Source organism: Microchirus variegatus (genome assembly GCF_963457635.1).
Source record: "Microchirus variegatus genome assembly, chromosome: 16".
NCBI lineage: Eukaryota > Metazoa > Chordata > Actinopteri > Pleuronectiformes > Soleidae > Microchirus > Microchirus variegatus.
In genome coordinates, this window is record NC_139817.1 from 9,073,971 (window position 1) to 9,089,832 (window position 15,862).

The 15,862-nt window shown below is 40.1% G+C and overlaps 4 protein-coding genes across 4 annotated transcripts; 2 read left to right on the forward strand and 2 right to left on the reverse strand.

Annotated features, from left to right (window-relative positions):
• Positions 1-211: 211 nt before the first annotated feature.
• Positions 212-3,769, reverse strand: rnf170 (ring finger protein 170). Its single transcript, XM_083902191.1, has 7 exons — positions 3,619-3,769; positions 2,513-2,655; positions 2,321-2,396; positions 2,116-2,230; positions 1,946-2,019; positions 1,715-1,846; positions 212-1,142 (listed from the first exon to the last, which is right to left on the reverse strand). Exons 2-7 carry the CDS (start codon positions 2,650-2,652, stop codon positions 861-863), a joined length of 819 nt encoding a protein of 272 aa, XP_083758317.1. The 5' UTR covers positions 2,653-2,655; positions 3,619-3,769; the 3' UTR covers positions 212-860.
• Positions 3,770-3,982: 213 nt separating this feature from the next.
• Positions 3,983-6,342, forward strand: gpn3 (GPN-loop GTPase 3). Its single transcript, XM_083903283.1, has 8 exons — positions 3,983-4,222; positions 4,360-4,468; positions 4,730-4,897; positions 5,001-5,125; positions 5,240-5,355; positions 5,585-5,681; positions 5,781-5,909; positions 6,006-6,342. Exons 1-8 carry the CDS (start codon positions 4,175-4,177, stop codon positions 6,069-6,071), a joined length of 858 nt encoding a protein of 285 aa, XP_083759409.1. The 5' UTR covers positions 3,983-4,174; the 3' UTR covers positions 6,072-6,342.
• Positions 6,343-6,443: 101 nt separating this feature from the next.
• Positions 6,444-10,705, forward strand: arpc3 (actin related protein 2/3 complex, subunit 3). Its single transcript, XM_083903003.1, has 7 exons — positions 6,444-6,549; positions 6,930-7,029; positions 7,902-7,978; positions 8,322-8,390; positions 8,998-9,124; positions 9,624-9,718; positions 10,272-10,705. The coding sequence occupies exons 1-7, from the start codon at positions 6,544-6,546 to the stop codon at positions 10,332-10,334; spliced, it is 537 nt and encodes a 178-aa protein (XP_083759129.1). The 5' UTR covers positions 6,444-6,543; the 3' UTR covers positions 10,335-10,705.
• A 934-nt stretch (positions 10,706-11,639) lies between these two features.
• ube2g1b (ubiquitin-conjugating enzyme E2G 1b) lies at positions 11,640-14,342 on the reverse strand. Its single transcript, XM_083903004.1, has 6 exons — positions 13,955-14,342; positions 13,073-13,175; positions 12,886-12,983; positions 12,382-12,560; positions 11,872-11,982; positions 11,640-11,765 (listed from the first exon to the last, which is right to left on the reverse strand). The coding sequence occupies exons 1-5, from the start codon at positions 13,995-13,997 to the stop codon at positions 11,896-11,898; spliced, it is 510 nt and encodes a 169-aa protein (XP_083759130.1). The 5' UTR covers positions 13,998-14,342; the 3' UTR covers positions 11,640-11,765; positions 11,872-11,895.
• Between the last annotated feature and the right edge of the window lie 1,520 nt (positions 14,343-15,862).

The window sequence follows — 15,862 nt, forward strand, 5'->3', positions numbered from 1 at the left end:
TTAGAGGGGACTGATGGTCTATTTCTAGTAATCTGGAACGACAAAACAAACTGGACGCATTACGATCTGAAAATATTAAATACATTTTAACAGCCCAAAAAGAAGTCCACTTCATAAACAGTTTGTGTTAATAATTCAATACAAGTCTGAACGCTTCAGTCAGGTTCTTCAGTGGTTTGTTATTTCACATAAAAACAGGCAGATTTTATTCAGTGCAATCAGTAGTTTCCAGTTAAAGGACTCTTGTATTTTATTTTTCCAAACAAGAAAGAAAAGCTGTATTATTTTTTAATTTATTTAATGTCACAAAGGGTATGCATATTCTTTAATGTAGTTAGACATTACGACGTTCTTGTATTACCTCCATTGTGTGGACGGTGACACCCTGGGATGCAGCAGGCAGCCAAATTTAAATGAATAGATTTCAAACAATACATTCAATAATCACATTATATTACAATTTTGTCTTGGATACAATTGTATGCGCATTAAAGACGTGACATGATTTTGGCGTCGGATGGTCTGTCGTGCGAGTTATTCGGTTACAGCCGTCTCTTGCAGATTACAGCAGCACAAACCTCCCTATGTTGTTATGGTGTTGGCTTTGACTCTGTAAACCTTTACACCAGTCACGATGACTTCTACACAACAGATTAGACACACAGATCTCAACCTTTTTACAGCTCATTTTCAAGGACAAAGGTTTCAACCCTTCATAGAGGAGCAGCATTTATCGTGAAGTGTCCTTTGAACAACATTCTTTGCATGTCCACCTCCACTGCTGATTTCTCCTCTTCCTGAGCCTGACACAAGCCTCATAAAGCCTGTGTTTATTCATATATTAATTCATTTATTTACTTTTAAGTCATGGCCTGGCCATTCAGTCTCTGCGTAACCACCTCTCTGTACATGATAGAGATGTACACGAAGAGAAGGAGGATCACAAAGAAATCATCCATGAATCCCAGGAGGCCAAAAAGTGCCTCGGGGAGGATGTCGAGCGGTGAGACCAGGTACGTGATTGCTCCGATAAAGCAGAGAAGAATTCGAATCCTGAACATCCAGAAGAGGCCACCCACAGAAAACATCTCTCTGAAGGCGTGACGAAGCAGGGTGGGAACATCTCGCAGCCTGTCCATAAGCTGAAGAGACAGTGGAGAGTAAATATAATTACAGATATGAATACGTTTCACTGGTTGTGATACTGGATACATGCCGTTTAGAGGTGGAACAAAAACATTTAATTTAACTAATGACGTTTTTTACCTTCAACATCGATGACAGGGCAGCAGAAATGCCCTGTGTTTCCAAGTCAAATACACAACATAACATCACTCACACAGTACTGCGAGTGAGACGAGGCGCAGTCAAGCCGAGGCAGATGACGAACGCTCGACGGGCAAGTGAAGCTGCACGGCAGATAAGGCGCCGCGAAGCTGAGGCAGGCGACGAACGCAGAGGATAAGCGAGCTGCACGGCAGACGACGCACCGTGAGGCCGAGGCAGGCGACAAACGCAGTGCCCCCCCCCCCCCCCCCACCACAGACTGTTCACCCGATTTTATTTCCACAACTAAAAACGTCACTGAACTTTTGTTGTGTAACAGTAACAATGAGCATGGACACTGCCCTAGTTATCTTAAAGTAACAGTACTTTTACTTGAGTACATTTTTTTGCCTACTCTACCCACCTCTGCTGGCCATGCTATACTCACAGATCTTGGCTGGCCTGAGAATCTGCGGTTGTAATCGTGGATGTCTTGTAATATAAGCTGAGGTTGTGCCTCCCCATCCTGGACACTCTGAGGAGAAGCGTGCTCGTGGAATAATGGAAAGAGCAATGTTACCTGGGGAAAAAAAAAAACAACTCAATATAGTGATGATAAAGGGGATTAAACGAGCAAGTTAACCATCACCATGCCAAGCAAACAGACAACAGGCCTCACCACTTGTCTGCAGATGGGGCATTGGATAGCACCCAGCCATGTGCCATACCTCCAGTAAGCTATAATGCAGGAACCTATGCAGGACAAAAAAAGACGGCAAAAATGTATATAATTTTAAGTCTGATTTTGTAATTATGTGAAGTTGAGCACCGTCATTTCTGGGATCTTACCACAAAAGAGGTGTCCACAGTTGGTTTCCACAGGCAGAACAGCCTGCTGTAAACACACTGGACAAGACATGTCCGTGTAATACTGCTGTCTGGCCTCTGTCTGAGCATTTTCACCCTGACAGGAAATGAAGGTTCACATGAGTGTTCACAGAACAGGCGACTTAAAACAACAATGCAGTTTCAAAAGTTTCCTTCCAATGAGTACCTGCTCGGTCTGGAGTTGCTGTCGGACAGCTCGAACATGCTCCTGGTTCTCAGGATGAATGTTCAGTTGTTCTTCTCTACAAAAAGGACAGAGGACAGACATTTGGCATGGTTATACAAAAGCTGAGAGTGTATCAGCGATTCTCCAAATGTATAGGCAACACCATCGGAAGAGTCTGAATGTGATCCTTACCTGCAGAGCAAAGTGAGGAGGCCTCCAAGGAAGGTGATGCTGAGCACCACAACAAACAAAACCTGGTTGCTGACTCCTTCGATGAGGGTGTCCTCATCTTGGACTAGATGGTTCAAGTCCCCACATTGACTGTCCTCCATCACCTGTATGTGGAATTATCAATGTTGTGAAATCATCAAAGGCATAAATGGAAACATGGCGATAGGAATGGAGCACTTTGACCTGCGTTTAAATAAAGAGCTTTGACTGGAATGAAAGATGGATGAGACAGAGAAGATGAAAGGATGACAGAACAATGAACTTTGAACTGTGGAGGGCAGTGTCACACCTCTAAGTGTCCAGTGAAAAATTCTTGTTAATGCTAAAGGTCAGAGGAGAATAGACAGACTGGTTTAAGATACCCAGCAGATCTCACTTTAATTACTACTTTTTTAAGTACACATAATAGCTGAAGAAGCAGTTTGTGAGTGTATTCAAATTCATGATCATTAGTTTATTCTAACTATCTGGATGTATTAATCTACCACATACAATATTGAAGAAAAGCTACTGAACATTACATTTAGTGTATCCAATATACAGGAAGGAAACAGTGGTGTCAGGGTTTACCTTTTGACAAGGACTTATATTTAAATAATTAAGTTAAAAAAGCTGTATTTCCGGTATCGTGTTAAAAACAACTTTAAATTAAGTAGCTAAAGAGTGAAAATGAAAGTTATATCACAGTTGTTCAACGTCATTTTTCCCAAAAAATGTCAGCCACTAAATTGACGTGTAACGTCTATGACGTGAGAAACGTACACGTTATTCGTCTATCGTAAAAATAAGATGGCTGTTTACACGTAGACTAGCTGGACAGCTCACCCGCCTGTGGGCAGTTCGAAGCTTTTAAATTAAATACCACACAACAATACTATTTTGTCTTTAACATGAACTCAACCACGTCTTTATCGCTCAAACGCAACAAACACGGGTATAGTTTAAAGTTAGCAGCGAATGTTTTGGGCGTAGCTCCTGCTTATGATAACAATAATAAGAATACAAGAGCAACATCTAGCTAATACAGTCAATTACAGATCGATACGGAGTCGAACATTTAACCTCACCTCATAAGAATTCGAGCTTTATCTAATAACGTGACTTGCTTTGTGACTTGCTGTCACATTGTGAGTGAATAGCAAGACAACTGACTTGACGATAGCTGCCGTTTCAGTTTGTTGATATTACAGTTTCTTCTTCTTCTTCTCCTTCTAGGTCTTCTCGTCCGCCTCGTTCTTCGTCTTGGCGGATTGCACTGTCAGTTGTTACACGCATACCGCCACCTACTGCATCGGAGAGTTAAAACATCAACATTAAAAAGGAATATATCAATGTATAGAAATGTATACATCCTTCCCTTTTGCGTCTTCCGAGTTCTAAACAAAAAGTCACACACTAAACCAACGTATTCATTCAACAGAACGTGTCAGCGGCTCATTGTATTTCCTGCGATGGTCAGTAGGTGGCAGCAGTACAACTCAAGTCGAGGAGCGAGAGTGACGGCTCCGACAAACAAAAAGCCAACGAAGAAGTGATGCGGCATCTTTTCCCAAGTTTCACCCATCTCCAACGAACTAAAGAGTGGACTTAGTATTATTACAACACCGTTTTCATTGAGGCAAAATGCCTCGTTACGCGCAGTTAGTGATGGGCCCCGCGGGCAGCGGCAAGGTACGTCACCAGTCGCTTAATAACATCGCTTATGCTAACCGGCTAACATGCTAAGCAATGAGGCTGGACTGCTGCAGACCAGGTCCACGTGAAATCCGCTTTATTATTGTTCTAAATGGTGTTTTGTGTTATTCCAGAGTACTTACTGCTCCACCATGGTCCAACACGTGGAATCTCTGAACCGCTCAGTTCAGGTGGTCAACCTGGACCCAGCAGCTGAGCACTTTGACTACCCTGTCATGGCAGGTGAATATAGCATGTTTATTATTCACAGCATACCAATGCAAATGAAAATACACGTAGGCAAAAGTTAAAAGGAGAGATTAAAATAGCTTGTCAGTGTTAGTGTGAACTTTTTGGAAAGCTTATGTCATAGTATTGCCCAGATCGCAATGCTGAATAAACCCAGTTCCCTCTGAACATTTCGAGGAATTAAATAATAATGGCAAGCATAATGTTTTGATCTGTGTGTTCCACATGCTAACCTCATTGTTTTAATGCTCTCAGACATCCGTGAGCTCATCCAGGTGGATGATGTGATGGAAGACCCCTCTCTCAAATTCGGTCCCAACGGAGGCCTGGTTTTCTGCATGGAGTACTTCGCCAACAACTTTGACTGGCTGGAGGAAACCTTGGGTCACGTAGAAGACGATTATATCCTGTTTGACTGTCCAGGTATATGTCCTATGATCAGCCGATGGCTCCTTTTTTATTTATGCTGGCATGCTGTAAAGAATTTAAGGGGAGAGAGTTGACTCTGTGCTTGTTGTTTTTGCAGGTCAGATTGAACTTTATACACATCTACCTGTCATGAAGCAGCTTGTGGAGCAGCTCCAGCAGTGGGAGTTTCGGGTGTGTGGGGTCTTTCTGGTCGACTCCCAGTTCATGGTGGAGTCTTTTAAGGTAGTCCGTTCAATATCTTAATCTGTTTATTTAATACAATCCTCCCAAACACTCTTTATGTTATGAGTGATTGCAAACCTGAAGTTACAGATCTTCCCTCTTCCCTCACTGCAGTTCATCTCAGGAGTCATGGCTGCCCTGAGTGCCATGGTGTCATTGGAGATTCCCCAAGTAAATATAATGACTAAAATGGACCTGCTCAGCCCCAAAGCCAAGAAGGAAATTGAAAAGTAAGTTTTGTATGAATTCAGTGTATTCAGTTTACATGAAATCTGTGTAACAGTGAGTGATTCCCTTTAATGTTGGTACGACAACCTAAACAAAGAAACAATTATAGTCAGCTAAAACTTCAGATTTGGGTTCTATATTACTTTATCTTTTTGAAGAGTTGAACTGTGTATGAATTATGCATTTCCATTGAAAGCAGTATTTATCATGGTTTGCTGTCTTCTTCACTAGGTATCTAGATCCAGATATGTACTCCATGATGGAAGATAACTCGGATACCATCAGAAGCAGGCAGTTCAAGAAGCTGACTAAAGCCATTTGTGAGCTGGTGAGTGACCTCCTTAATTTGATATTGTATGACATTTTGAATCAGAATTATGTTTTTTATTTAAATGAGACTGACTCTTTTTTACACTTGTGTGTCCAGATTGATGACTACAGCATGGTGAGGTTCCTTCCTTTTGACCGCACAGATGAGGAGGGGATGAACATCGTACTGCAACACATAGACTTCTCAATACAGTATGGAGAGGACCTGGAAGTCAAGGAACCAAAGGTGAAAAAACAAACAAAGTAATTGCATTTTACCACTGTTATTGTTTTGGGGGTCTTCACTTACTATTTTTATATCCTTTAATTTCCATTTCTATAGGAACTTGAGGACGAGCCATCAAACCTAAATTATGATGAGATTTTTCAAGACAATGCCAACAGTTGAAGAGTAATTGGACTCCAGAGATGCTACAAAAATTGTGACACAGGAAATAAATTGGATGCTGATTTAAAACAAGATGCATCAAGTGGAAGACTGCCGGGGACTGCACGGACACAGAGAAAGGAACGTGTGGGAGAAAAAAAGACTACAAAGATTACAACTATCTTTTTGTTTTGTGAGCCACAATGACTCATGAAACTAATTTAAATCCATTCACATTTTTTTTTAGAATGCTGTAGTTCAAATTGTTATTAAAAAGTTTTATATTTTTAAATAAAACCCTTCAGAAAAACTTTTTGTTGACTACAGATGTGTGTTTTGCATTTTTTGTGTTTGCGCCCTCATGTGGCCGCCGCGCTACATGACACGTAGCTACTTCCTGTATATCTGAAGGGTGGAACAGGCGGAAGTAGCGTCCTGTGCTGCTGGTATTTTTCTGTCGCTGAGCAGTTGGACTGATAATTTATCACTCAACATGCCGGTGAGTCAAACATGTAACTGAATTGACGAATGTAACCTTTTATTGTGCGCTAAGAAGATGTAAACAACTACATAAACGTAGCGTAGCGACGCAAGGCCCGACGAGTTAGCGCTAACCGTGTTTTCGGGTATCATTAGCATAGCCACGTTAGCATGTAGTCGGAATGAGATGATCCTGTAAATGTGAGAAAATATCGAATTTGCAGCCATAACGCCAGCTGTCTGCGTCGGGAATTTAACTATCTTTGAATTGCGTTGTTGTGTGTGAGATAACAACATGTGTGCTGATATTAATCATGGTATAAGCTATCTGACAGAGATGTCCCCCCCACCCCCCTTAAAATAGACATGACAGCAACTTTTTCTCTCTTTTTCTTGAAGGCGTATCACTCAAGCCTGATGGTCCCAGACACCAGGATGGTGGGGAACATGGCCCTGCTCCCCCTTAAAACTCAGTTCAAGGGACCTGCCAGAGGAGACGGTGAGATTATAGATTATTTGCAGTGTTGTCTTCCCTGCCTTTAAATCATGTCAATGTGAAAACTTATTTCCTGATCAATACCGTGGTTTTACTTAAAAAACAAAAAATAAAACCGTGATGCCTCCATTAAAATATTGTCTGCAATTCTTAAATACAAACAACCCTTACTACCTGATTTTTAACTAAATAATGAAGTTTGAGAAATTATGGAAACATGTTGCACTTTACATAAATGTAAACACATTCATTTAAACCCAACTTCAATCCCTTATTTTCTAATTGTGTTACCAATTCTCTTCTCATTTCTCTGCCCACCAAGTATTTGTGAATAAATTGTAAATTAATTAAAGCAAGGCCACTATATTTGGATAAAAAATATTGAAGCAGAACAAAACAAACATTATAAAAACGGTCTACATTCAATGCAGCACACTCTGTCTTTGTAACATGTTTCTATCTTTTGCTATCTTTTTGTTTTGAGTATATATTTTGCAGCCCAAGAGCCAACAACGGTTGCCCATGGAAACACTTATATTTAGCATTACATGTTTTTTTTTTAAGAGTGTTACAGCCACGTCTGTGCATGTTTCACACTTTCTTATGACATGTTACTCAGTTCCTCATGCATGTTTCTGCTTCACTTCCATATATGGCCTGAAGAGTGCATCCTCCAGGTTAGCTTGTTTATCAATCTGACACCAACTTAACTGCTCTTCACTTCATTTAATAACTGATTAAAGCAAACACTACCTGTAGGAAATTATTTACAGTAATATAGAAGGTTTTTGGTGACCTGAGTAAGTACATTATTTTTACAGTACGTGTAGCAACATTAAACATTTGTATTAATATATTTTGTTTTTCCTTTTCAGGCATTGATTCAGACATCATCGATGAGGCTATCTACTATTTCAAAGCCAATGTTTTCTTCAAGAACTATGAAATCAAGGTAAGACATTGACAACTTCCTGGCAGCTTGTTTTTATCCATCACCTCATGTGTATTGGTATTGTGTGTGTGTGTGTGTGTGTGTGTGTGTATATATTTATTTATTAGACTGTTAGGATTTTAAGGTGAGTAACACAGTCTTAGTTCCTGTGTGTTTTTTCTCTCTTTCTTTGCCATGGAATGGCTGTGCACTTCATTCTTGCACATGTCCAAACATGCTTCTCCCATTCCCCTCAACACTACAGAGTCACTCAGGATTCAACCATGTACTTTTTGAACTGTTAAGACATGAAAGTAGATGTACTAATTAAAATAAGTAAATGTGATTTTTTTTTTTTTTTCAGAATGAGGCAGACAGGACACTGATCTATGTCACTCTCTACATTTCTGAATGCCTAAAACGGCTACAGAAGGTAAGATGTGTTTGTGCTTCTTGTTGGCTTTATTTAAAACTGTAGTTTGCAACTTTTAAATATAAACAAATATCTGTTTGTTCAAAAAAATGCTGCTTAAACCAAGCAGCTCCACATGAGTGTCTTTGTGTTTCTCTGCTTCGCAATGTTTAGATTTCGTGTTGCCTGGCAACATTCCCACACTGCACATTGGAAGTTGTTCTTTTGCATAAAAACAGATGCTGGCAACAGCAACACTGTGCTACAAAAGTGGGAATGTTGCTTACACATTTCGAATGACTGAATTTGAAAGAAATATTGTTACTTTGTTTCTGTTCACAGAGACTAAACTGAGGCAGAATAATAACAACCAAAGAATAAACCACAAAAAATTATGCGCTGCAGCTTTAAATCCTAATATCTGTATTAAGAAATCAGTCAAAGGCCGTGTGGACCCTCCAGTAGCTGACCTGACGGTTTTTAAGTGCCCATAAAATGATGCATTGCACGTAAATTGTCTTTTACTGCACACAAGAAGTGATCCACTGCTCAAAAGCCTGTTTAGATGGATGTTAATCAGACTTAATGTTATTTAGTGATTTCACCCCTCTGTGTTGGCTCTTTACAGTGCAGCTCCAGAGGGCAGGGGGAGAAGGAGATGTACACTCTGGGAATCACTAACTTTCCCATTCCTGGTGAACCTGGCTTCCCTCTTAACGCCATGTACGCCAAACCTGCAAACAAGCAGGAGGAAGGTAAGAACCTACACAGCTGACACGTTTCTAATGTGTGTTGGACTTTCTGTGAACCAAGAATAAAAAGAACACAAACCAAAATGCAAGTCTTGCTTTATTTAAATGTTGTCCTATTCCTTTTTCAGCAATGAATTACTGGAGGTCCACTTATGCTGTTTCACTACCCTGTGCTCTGAATTAGTGCCAGTTTCCTTGTACCCTTCTTACATTTCAGCTAATTCATAGCCTAGTGATATTAGGCCAAAAATAGATCCCATTAGATTTAAGGATCTGAGGCTAGAGGCGCTGATTCATTCTTATGTGGTGTTGTTCAGGTTTTTATTCAAGTTGAGAAAAAGATTAAGGACAATTAAATAATTAAAGCAGCGCCTCAGGTTGCCTTTTTTTCAGATGTGATATTGCAGTCCAGGTTTGTCTTTCTTCACACTGTATTCTTTCAGTAAATGGTGTGTGATGACAAATGGTGGTGGTTCTAATCCCGACTCTGTGACCTGTTTAGAGACGATGAGGTCGTACCTGCAGCAGATCCGCCAGGAGACGGGCTTAAGGCTATGTGAACGAGTGTTTGACCCCCAGACAGACAAACCCAGCAAGGTCAGTTCAACATCCCCAGGATGCTCACAGCACTAAGGCTGCAATTATTAATTGATGATTAATTGATTACTTTTTTGCTGATTTTCTGATTTCAGCCTCTGAAATTTTTTTTATATGTTGTAATTTCTCTGCTCCTCAATAGGACTTTAAACTGACAAAACCAATCATTTGTTGTTTGGGAAACACCAATTAGCATTTTCCTCGATTTTCTGCTTTTTATGGACCAAACAACTAATTAATCTGTAAAGGAAACAAGACCGCTTAATAGATTATTGTCAGTTGCAGTCCTCCATAGTGCATGCACTGAACATGACACGATATGCAGAGGCTACTTAGACCTGATATAATGGTAATTACTGTTCAAACTTTAAGTCAAACAACATTTATTATTTATGAAAATGTTGAGTAAAGGTTTTCGGCAGTAGTAAGTAGCACTTTCTTGCAACTAATGAGCTGTGGTGGTTTGTTGCCGTTTTGCTTGATTCTTGCCACAGGTAGTTTGAGTGCAACAGCTTCAGAGACTTTTCTTTAACCCAGTTTTTGTTTCTTGCAGTGGTGGGTGTGCTTTGTCAAGAAGCAGTTCATGAACAAGAGTCTATCTGCTCCTGGACAGTGAGTTCAACTCAGGACCCACAGTTTCTGTTGTACAACTGCAACATGGATGCATTTTTTTTGAGGGGGGGGGAGGGTTTGGGAGGTTTACTTTTGAGTTGCTAAATAAATGATTTTATACTCTTCGAGTTCAAGGATATCGTCTGGATGTTGATCATATTGGGCTGGTGCTTAATTCAATAAAGCAGTCGTGGAAATTAGAAAGCTAATGTGGCCATGTTGTTTCGTGTCTTATTGCATTCGTCACAGAAAAGCACGTAATCGGTGGATCTCGGATCAACAGTAGCTGGGGAATGAGCTGCCGTTTGATTAAATCTGCACACATCAATTTAAAAATGAAGATTGTCATTGTTGCAATTAAAACATTTCCACAAATCTGTCAATGTCCACATTGAGCTTTATTACTTATCTTCAAAATCTAACAGTCATTGACCTGCATATCCAATAAATCTTGTTTCTTACTAGCCATTTAAATTTCTTTCATGGTTTGATTGTTCAGCCCTGATGAGCGAACCAGATCATTTAATGGGTGGTATTTGAAGAGCCACGAAGCGACGGCAACGCTACCCCCTTCAGGAAAGACGCATGCATATTTGTATCACATGGACAAAGAGTTCATATTTACAAAGGTAAAAAATGTAGCATGCTCATTACAAAAAAATATTTATTGTTGTGTTCTCTTTGGTTTGTCCATAACTGTATTGTTCTGCCTTCAAAACAAGCCTTCAGATGCAGTCCTGATGGAAAATTGGTTTCCTTCCTTGGCAGTCAAAGTTAAGGCAGCAATGGATGGTAAGTTTCCACTTTCAGGGAAATTAACTTTTAAAATGAGCAAGAAAGACAAGCCAGTGTCCATATCTCCAGCTCCAATATTTGCAAATAGTCTTTAAGCTGTATTACTGACAGATGACTAGACTGGATGGCTCAGTGTAGCAGGATTAAAATAGAAAAAGCATCAAAAACGGACAGTACACATCATAAAATAGCCTCGGTCTAAATAAATAGGTTCATAGGAAGTAAATGAGTTCAGAAATGTTACATTTGGGTAATTCTTTACCCAAAAACTGTCCTCATATGAACCAAATACCTATAAATCATCTTGCTGTGAGTGAAATTCTGATGAAGGAAGAGACGGTGTCTTTTGTCCCACTGAGGAAGTAAAAGTGAATGTAAAATGGGAACTTGGGGCAACATGAGTGCCCTCTGCCAACCAACCACACTTATAAATAAACAACTCTCAAATGGCAAAACAAAAATTTATAGAGAAATAAGTGACTGTTCAAAAAATAAAATACACACAAGCTGAATGTTGTTTTTTTTAAATGTTTCTTCCCGTAAGTCTCTCTCCTTTAGGCGACTGATGTTACAAACTGTGCCCCATGATCATCAGGCTGGCCGACGTCTTACCGGTTGTCAAATCCTCTGAAGTTCCACCCTAAGTGAAGACATGCACCTCAGGTTAGTTTTACAGCTCATTTCAACGAAGGGACTGAACATACATTGTGGTTAATCCTAACAAATAAGTGGTTGTACTGACTCACCACGTTGATGACTGAAGTCAGGCTTTAGTCAAACGCCATCTCTTGACTCCTCCGCACACATCGGGCCACTTTTTTCTTAAAAATTCCGTTAGGATCTTCCCTCCACTCTTTCTGCAGACACAATTCAAAGCTCAATTAATTGCTGTGAACCGTCATCTCGTACTTGCTTCTTCTTGCTGCTTGGGTCAAATATTTTGTACACAACATTCCAGAGTGCAGTGAACGGAAAAGTATTTATTTGACTTCTAACATGAGTCTATAATTGTTGAGGTTTTTTTTTCTGACTCCAGGCAGCCTTTAAAATCAAAAAGATAAGGTCATTAAACCTAAGCAAAACACAACTTGACCTTGTCAGGTGATGATTTGCCCTGCAGGGACCCACGTTACACAGCCTGTGTATAGATTTCCATTGGAAAAGAGAGATTCATTTTTCTGTGCCCTTTTATATGTAAAATCCTAGCCTAGAAAACTGGTGTCGGCTAACTAACCACTGCTTGGATAGGTACTTACAGCTGCATCCACGTTGGCAGGAGAGTCTCCATTAGGGTCTGCCAACATGGATATAACACTGATCATTATGGTCTCCACGGTATGGATCGGTAGCCAGCGCTCCTCTGGCTTTTCATAGCCATATTTGTCCTCACCGGGTTCATGCAGGATAGAGATGCAAACATCACCATTCTTAGCCACTGGGAAGAAAACAAGTATAAACGACGATTATTGACACACTTCAATCCACAAGATTGAATGTTAAACTACAGTATAAGACCATATTACAGTAATCTGTGAGCACTACCATGTCTGAATAAGACATTTATGACAAAGATGCTAAACAGAACATTTTGAAATAATGTTCATTTTTACAATTGAAAAAAGTGATCATTTACCCATTTTTAAGCCAAAAAAAGTTAGTAAATTGCTTATTTGTACTTTGACTTTCACAGCATTTACAAATTTTTATTATTAGTATTATGCTTATTAGCAATACAGTGACTTGAGAGGTTTTTTCCTCACCGTTTGGATGCCAGAGTTCTGTAACGAATTTCATCTTAGGAGGCCTCAGAGGATAGTCACGGGGAAAAGATAAGGTTGCTTTGAAGAAACCTCCTTCACTGAAAATAAAAGGACAAAGATGTTTTCTATACTTGTGCACAGTGGTATAAGTACACAAAAGAGAGATTGTTTTATGGTTAATACATACAATAAGGTGTCTTGAGGCCCAATGACCACTACCTCCCACTGATAAATGTCATCATCGTCGACAAGACCCGCAGAAAAGCCTTCTACTGGGTTCTTGTTTAGCTCTGAAATTTAAGACAAAGGTTGCAACAGGGTAAGCAGGGGGTGAAGCCTGAGTCTCCCCCTCAAAGTTGGGAGGGTGCCTCAGAGGAAGCATGATTGCATTAGCCCACAGCAATAACAACGTTGTCTGATCCACTACAATATGTAGGAAAGACTGTTGGTTAGGAAACTTACAAATCCAGTGTGTAACACTTAGGGAGGTGTACTGGCAGAGATTTCATAATTAGCTATGTACAAGAGTACAATCATAGTGGTCTTGTAGCCTTCTAATTATATATAGTGGCATCTTCAATTGTATTACACACTAGTCCTTTTACTCATGGGGTAGAATGTAAAGGGTACACTGGGTGTCTCTGTCCTGAGCCCCTGAAAATCCCCCGCAAACATCCCAGATTTGTGTAAACAGTATTAATTTACAGAGATTTTCATAACCTTTAAACCACCCCGTGTTTTAGCTAATGGGACATTAATTTACTGACAACACAGTTATTTGTAGTGTTTGGTTTAAAGTTTTTTTTTTTTAATGCCTTCAGTTGTTGCGCAACAACAGCTAATCTTACCGTCACATCTCGGCTAACAGCTGTCTGGCACGCTCTGTACACACGTGCATTTCAACTTTATTGTCAATTACATCTGTGCGGAAGAAAACTTAGACTAAACAGACACAAGGGCCAAATAAAAGACAGCTGTTGTACTGTGTGTTTGACAAAAGAAACCCTGACCACATGAGCGGGTTTAAAGTACAAAGTCACAAACAGTGACAGTTAGCATGCTAACTTACCTGCTAGTTGTTTACGCAGCAACAACGAGGACTGTTCCGTCATTTTACGACTATATCTTTTAAAATATCTGTGGTGTGTGTGTGTTAACTAATGCCTAACTAAGTGAACGTGAACACGGCTAAAATGAGACTGAGAACTATGAGGGTAAAGCACGTTGTCTCTGTGATAGCATTAACATGAGTCAAATTTACAGCAGACTGAAGTCAGAGGTAGAATGAAGGATATTTAGCCCTCGGTTTATCCTCGCAGGCGAACCTAGCGTTCACGGTCTGGACTGTCCTTCTTAAGGCCCGTCATGAAAGTATATCATGCGAGAAGATATGACGATTAAAGCACAAATTCGTCAAAAAAAGCTGGAACCCGGAGTTCACGTAGCCTCGAAAGTGCTGCCTGATAGGAAAAGCACAGGGCATTCTATTCCTTTGACAATGAAAGCTCACTTGTTCGCGTGGGTTGGCAGTGGTTCTCCCACAAATTGGCGCACTACTGTCTCAAGTGGTTATGAATAAGTAATACATGTACTACTACTTAACATGCTTTTACTGGTCTGGCAGTTTTAAATCAGATACTAGTAGTAGTAATATTAGGTAGTAATAGGAATATTACACTACTAATAATGATAATGTTATTATTATTATTATTATTATAAATATGATTGACAATGAGGTGGCGTTCAAATCCACCTAACCCCTCTTTCCTGCCATTACAGTCCTGCTTTAAGCATTTAGGGCAGCCCATGGCCAAGAGGGAAGGAATTGGGCCCACAACAGAGGGTTGCCTGTTCAAATCCCAGGAAGAACCAGGTGCAGATATGTGCTGCCCACTGCTCCTGCGCCCGGGTATATTTGCAAAACTAATTCCAGATGACAGTTGGCACTAAAACAATGTCAAGCCTCATAAGCGGTGACTCTGATAAAACGCAAAACAACAACAAAAACGTGCTACCTGTTCCACTCTGTCAGCATTCTTCCTCTTAAAATCATAATCAATCAGAAAGTGCAATACCCACTCTTCCTGGAACTTTTTCATGACCTCATTACTATTAGGTCTTTCACAAAACTTTCTTATCTTCCACAGTACTAATGGCTCTATTCCAGGCCTTAATTATAGCCATGCTGTAATTTGGCAGCAATTCAGGGCCAACTGCTTATGTGACCTATTCCCTCATCACTTGCCGTGCTCACTTAACCACCTTTATGAGATGTGTTTCCCATCCTCTCTGTGAATCTAAGACTTTGTACATGGTAATGATGTACACACGTCACATGCTTGTTATGACCTGTACTGTCAGTTCCTCTCACTCCATGTTCTCTCCCTGAGGCCTGCCCTTCTTCTTCCACCCACAAGATGTCCCCAGACTCTTTTCCAGTCCCATAATTCCACACGCTCACCTGTTTCCAGTCTCTGTCCTCGATTTCCCTCCCCACCTTCACACACAGTTGATTCCAGTTTCCAGCCAGTATTCATACCAACCCATTGGGTGCAGACAATGCTAGGTCTGTGTTTTTTTTTGTTTTTTTTTTAAATGTGCTTTTATTCCTGCCACATTCCAGGTGGTTTACCTGAGGAACCACAACACATAGCATGTATCAGGTCCAAGACTAACCAAACCTGGGTCAATATTTGTTTTTCCTGCACATCTTCTTTTTTTTTAGCACGCAGCATCCTTTAATTGCTTTAAAATAGCGGAAAATGTATGTTTTTCATTCACATTTACACACAAACACAACACCTATTCTCAAAAACATCCTATTGTTCGGGGCATTCTTGTATTGTATGTAGATTTCCCTGATTTATCACAGAGTGGGATTATCTAGCCTTGCATGAATTAACACACACACACACACACACACGCACCACAACTTCCAACTTTTTAATTAACAGATTTAATCGCAGCTCTTGTACTT

Excerpts from the sequence above, each read along its gene's own strand:
- rnf170 (XM_083902191.1), bottom strand. The coding sequence starts at position 2,652 with ATGGAGGACAGTCAATGTGGGGACTTGAACCATCTAGTCCAAGATGAG. Across the intron at positions 2,231-2,320 it reads AGCAACTCCAGACCGAGCAG|GGTGAAAATGCTCAGACAGA; the intron begins GTACTCATTGGA and ends ATTTCCTGTCAG. Across the intron at positions 1,143-1,714 it reads TCTCAGGCCAGCCAAGATCT|CTTATGGACAGGCTGCGAGA; the intron begins GTGAGTATAGCA and ends CTGTCTCTTCAG.
- gpn3 (XM_083903283.1), top strand. The coding sequence starts at position 4,175 with ATGCCTCGTTACGCGCAGTTAGTGATGGGCCCCGCGGGCAGCGGCAAG. Across the intron at positions 5,356-5,584 it reads GCCAAGAAGGAAATTGAAAA|GTATCTAGATCCAGATATGT; the intron begins GTAAGTTTTGTA and ends CTTCTTCACTAG. Across the intron at positions 5,910-6,005 it reads TGGAAGTCAAGGAACCAAAG|GAACTTGAGGACGAGCCATC; the intron begins GTGAAAAAACAA and ends CCATTTCTATAG.
- arpc3 (XM_083903003.1), top strand. Across the intron at positions 7,979-8,321 it reads TCAAGAACTATGAAATCAAG|AATGAGGCAGACAGGACACT; the intron begins GTAAGACATTGA and ends TTTTTTTTTCAG. Across the intron at positions 9,125-9,623 it reads TGCAAACAAGCAGGAGGAAG|AGACGATGAGGTCGTACCTG; the intron begins GTAAGAACCTAC and ends TGACCTGTTTAG.
- ube2g1b (XM_083903004.1), bottom strand. The coding sequence starts at position 13,997 with ATGACGGAACAGTCCTCGTTGTTGCTGCGTAAACAACTAGCAG. Across the intron at positions 12,561-12,885 it reads AGAACTCTGGCATCCAAACG|TGGCTAAGAATGGTGATGTT; the intron begins GTGAGGAAAAAA and ends TTTTCTTCCCAG. Across the intron at positions 11,983-12,381 it reads CTGCCAACGTGGATGCAGCT|AAAGAGTGGAGGGAAGATCC; the intron begins GTAAGTACCTAT and ends TTGTGTCTGCAG.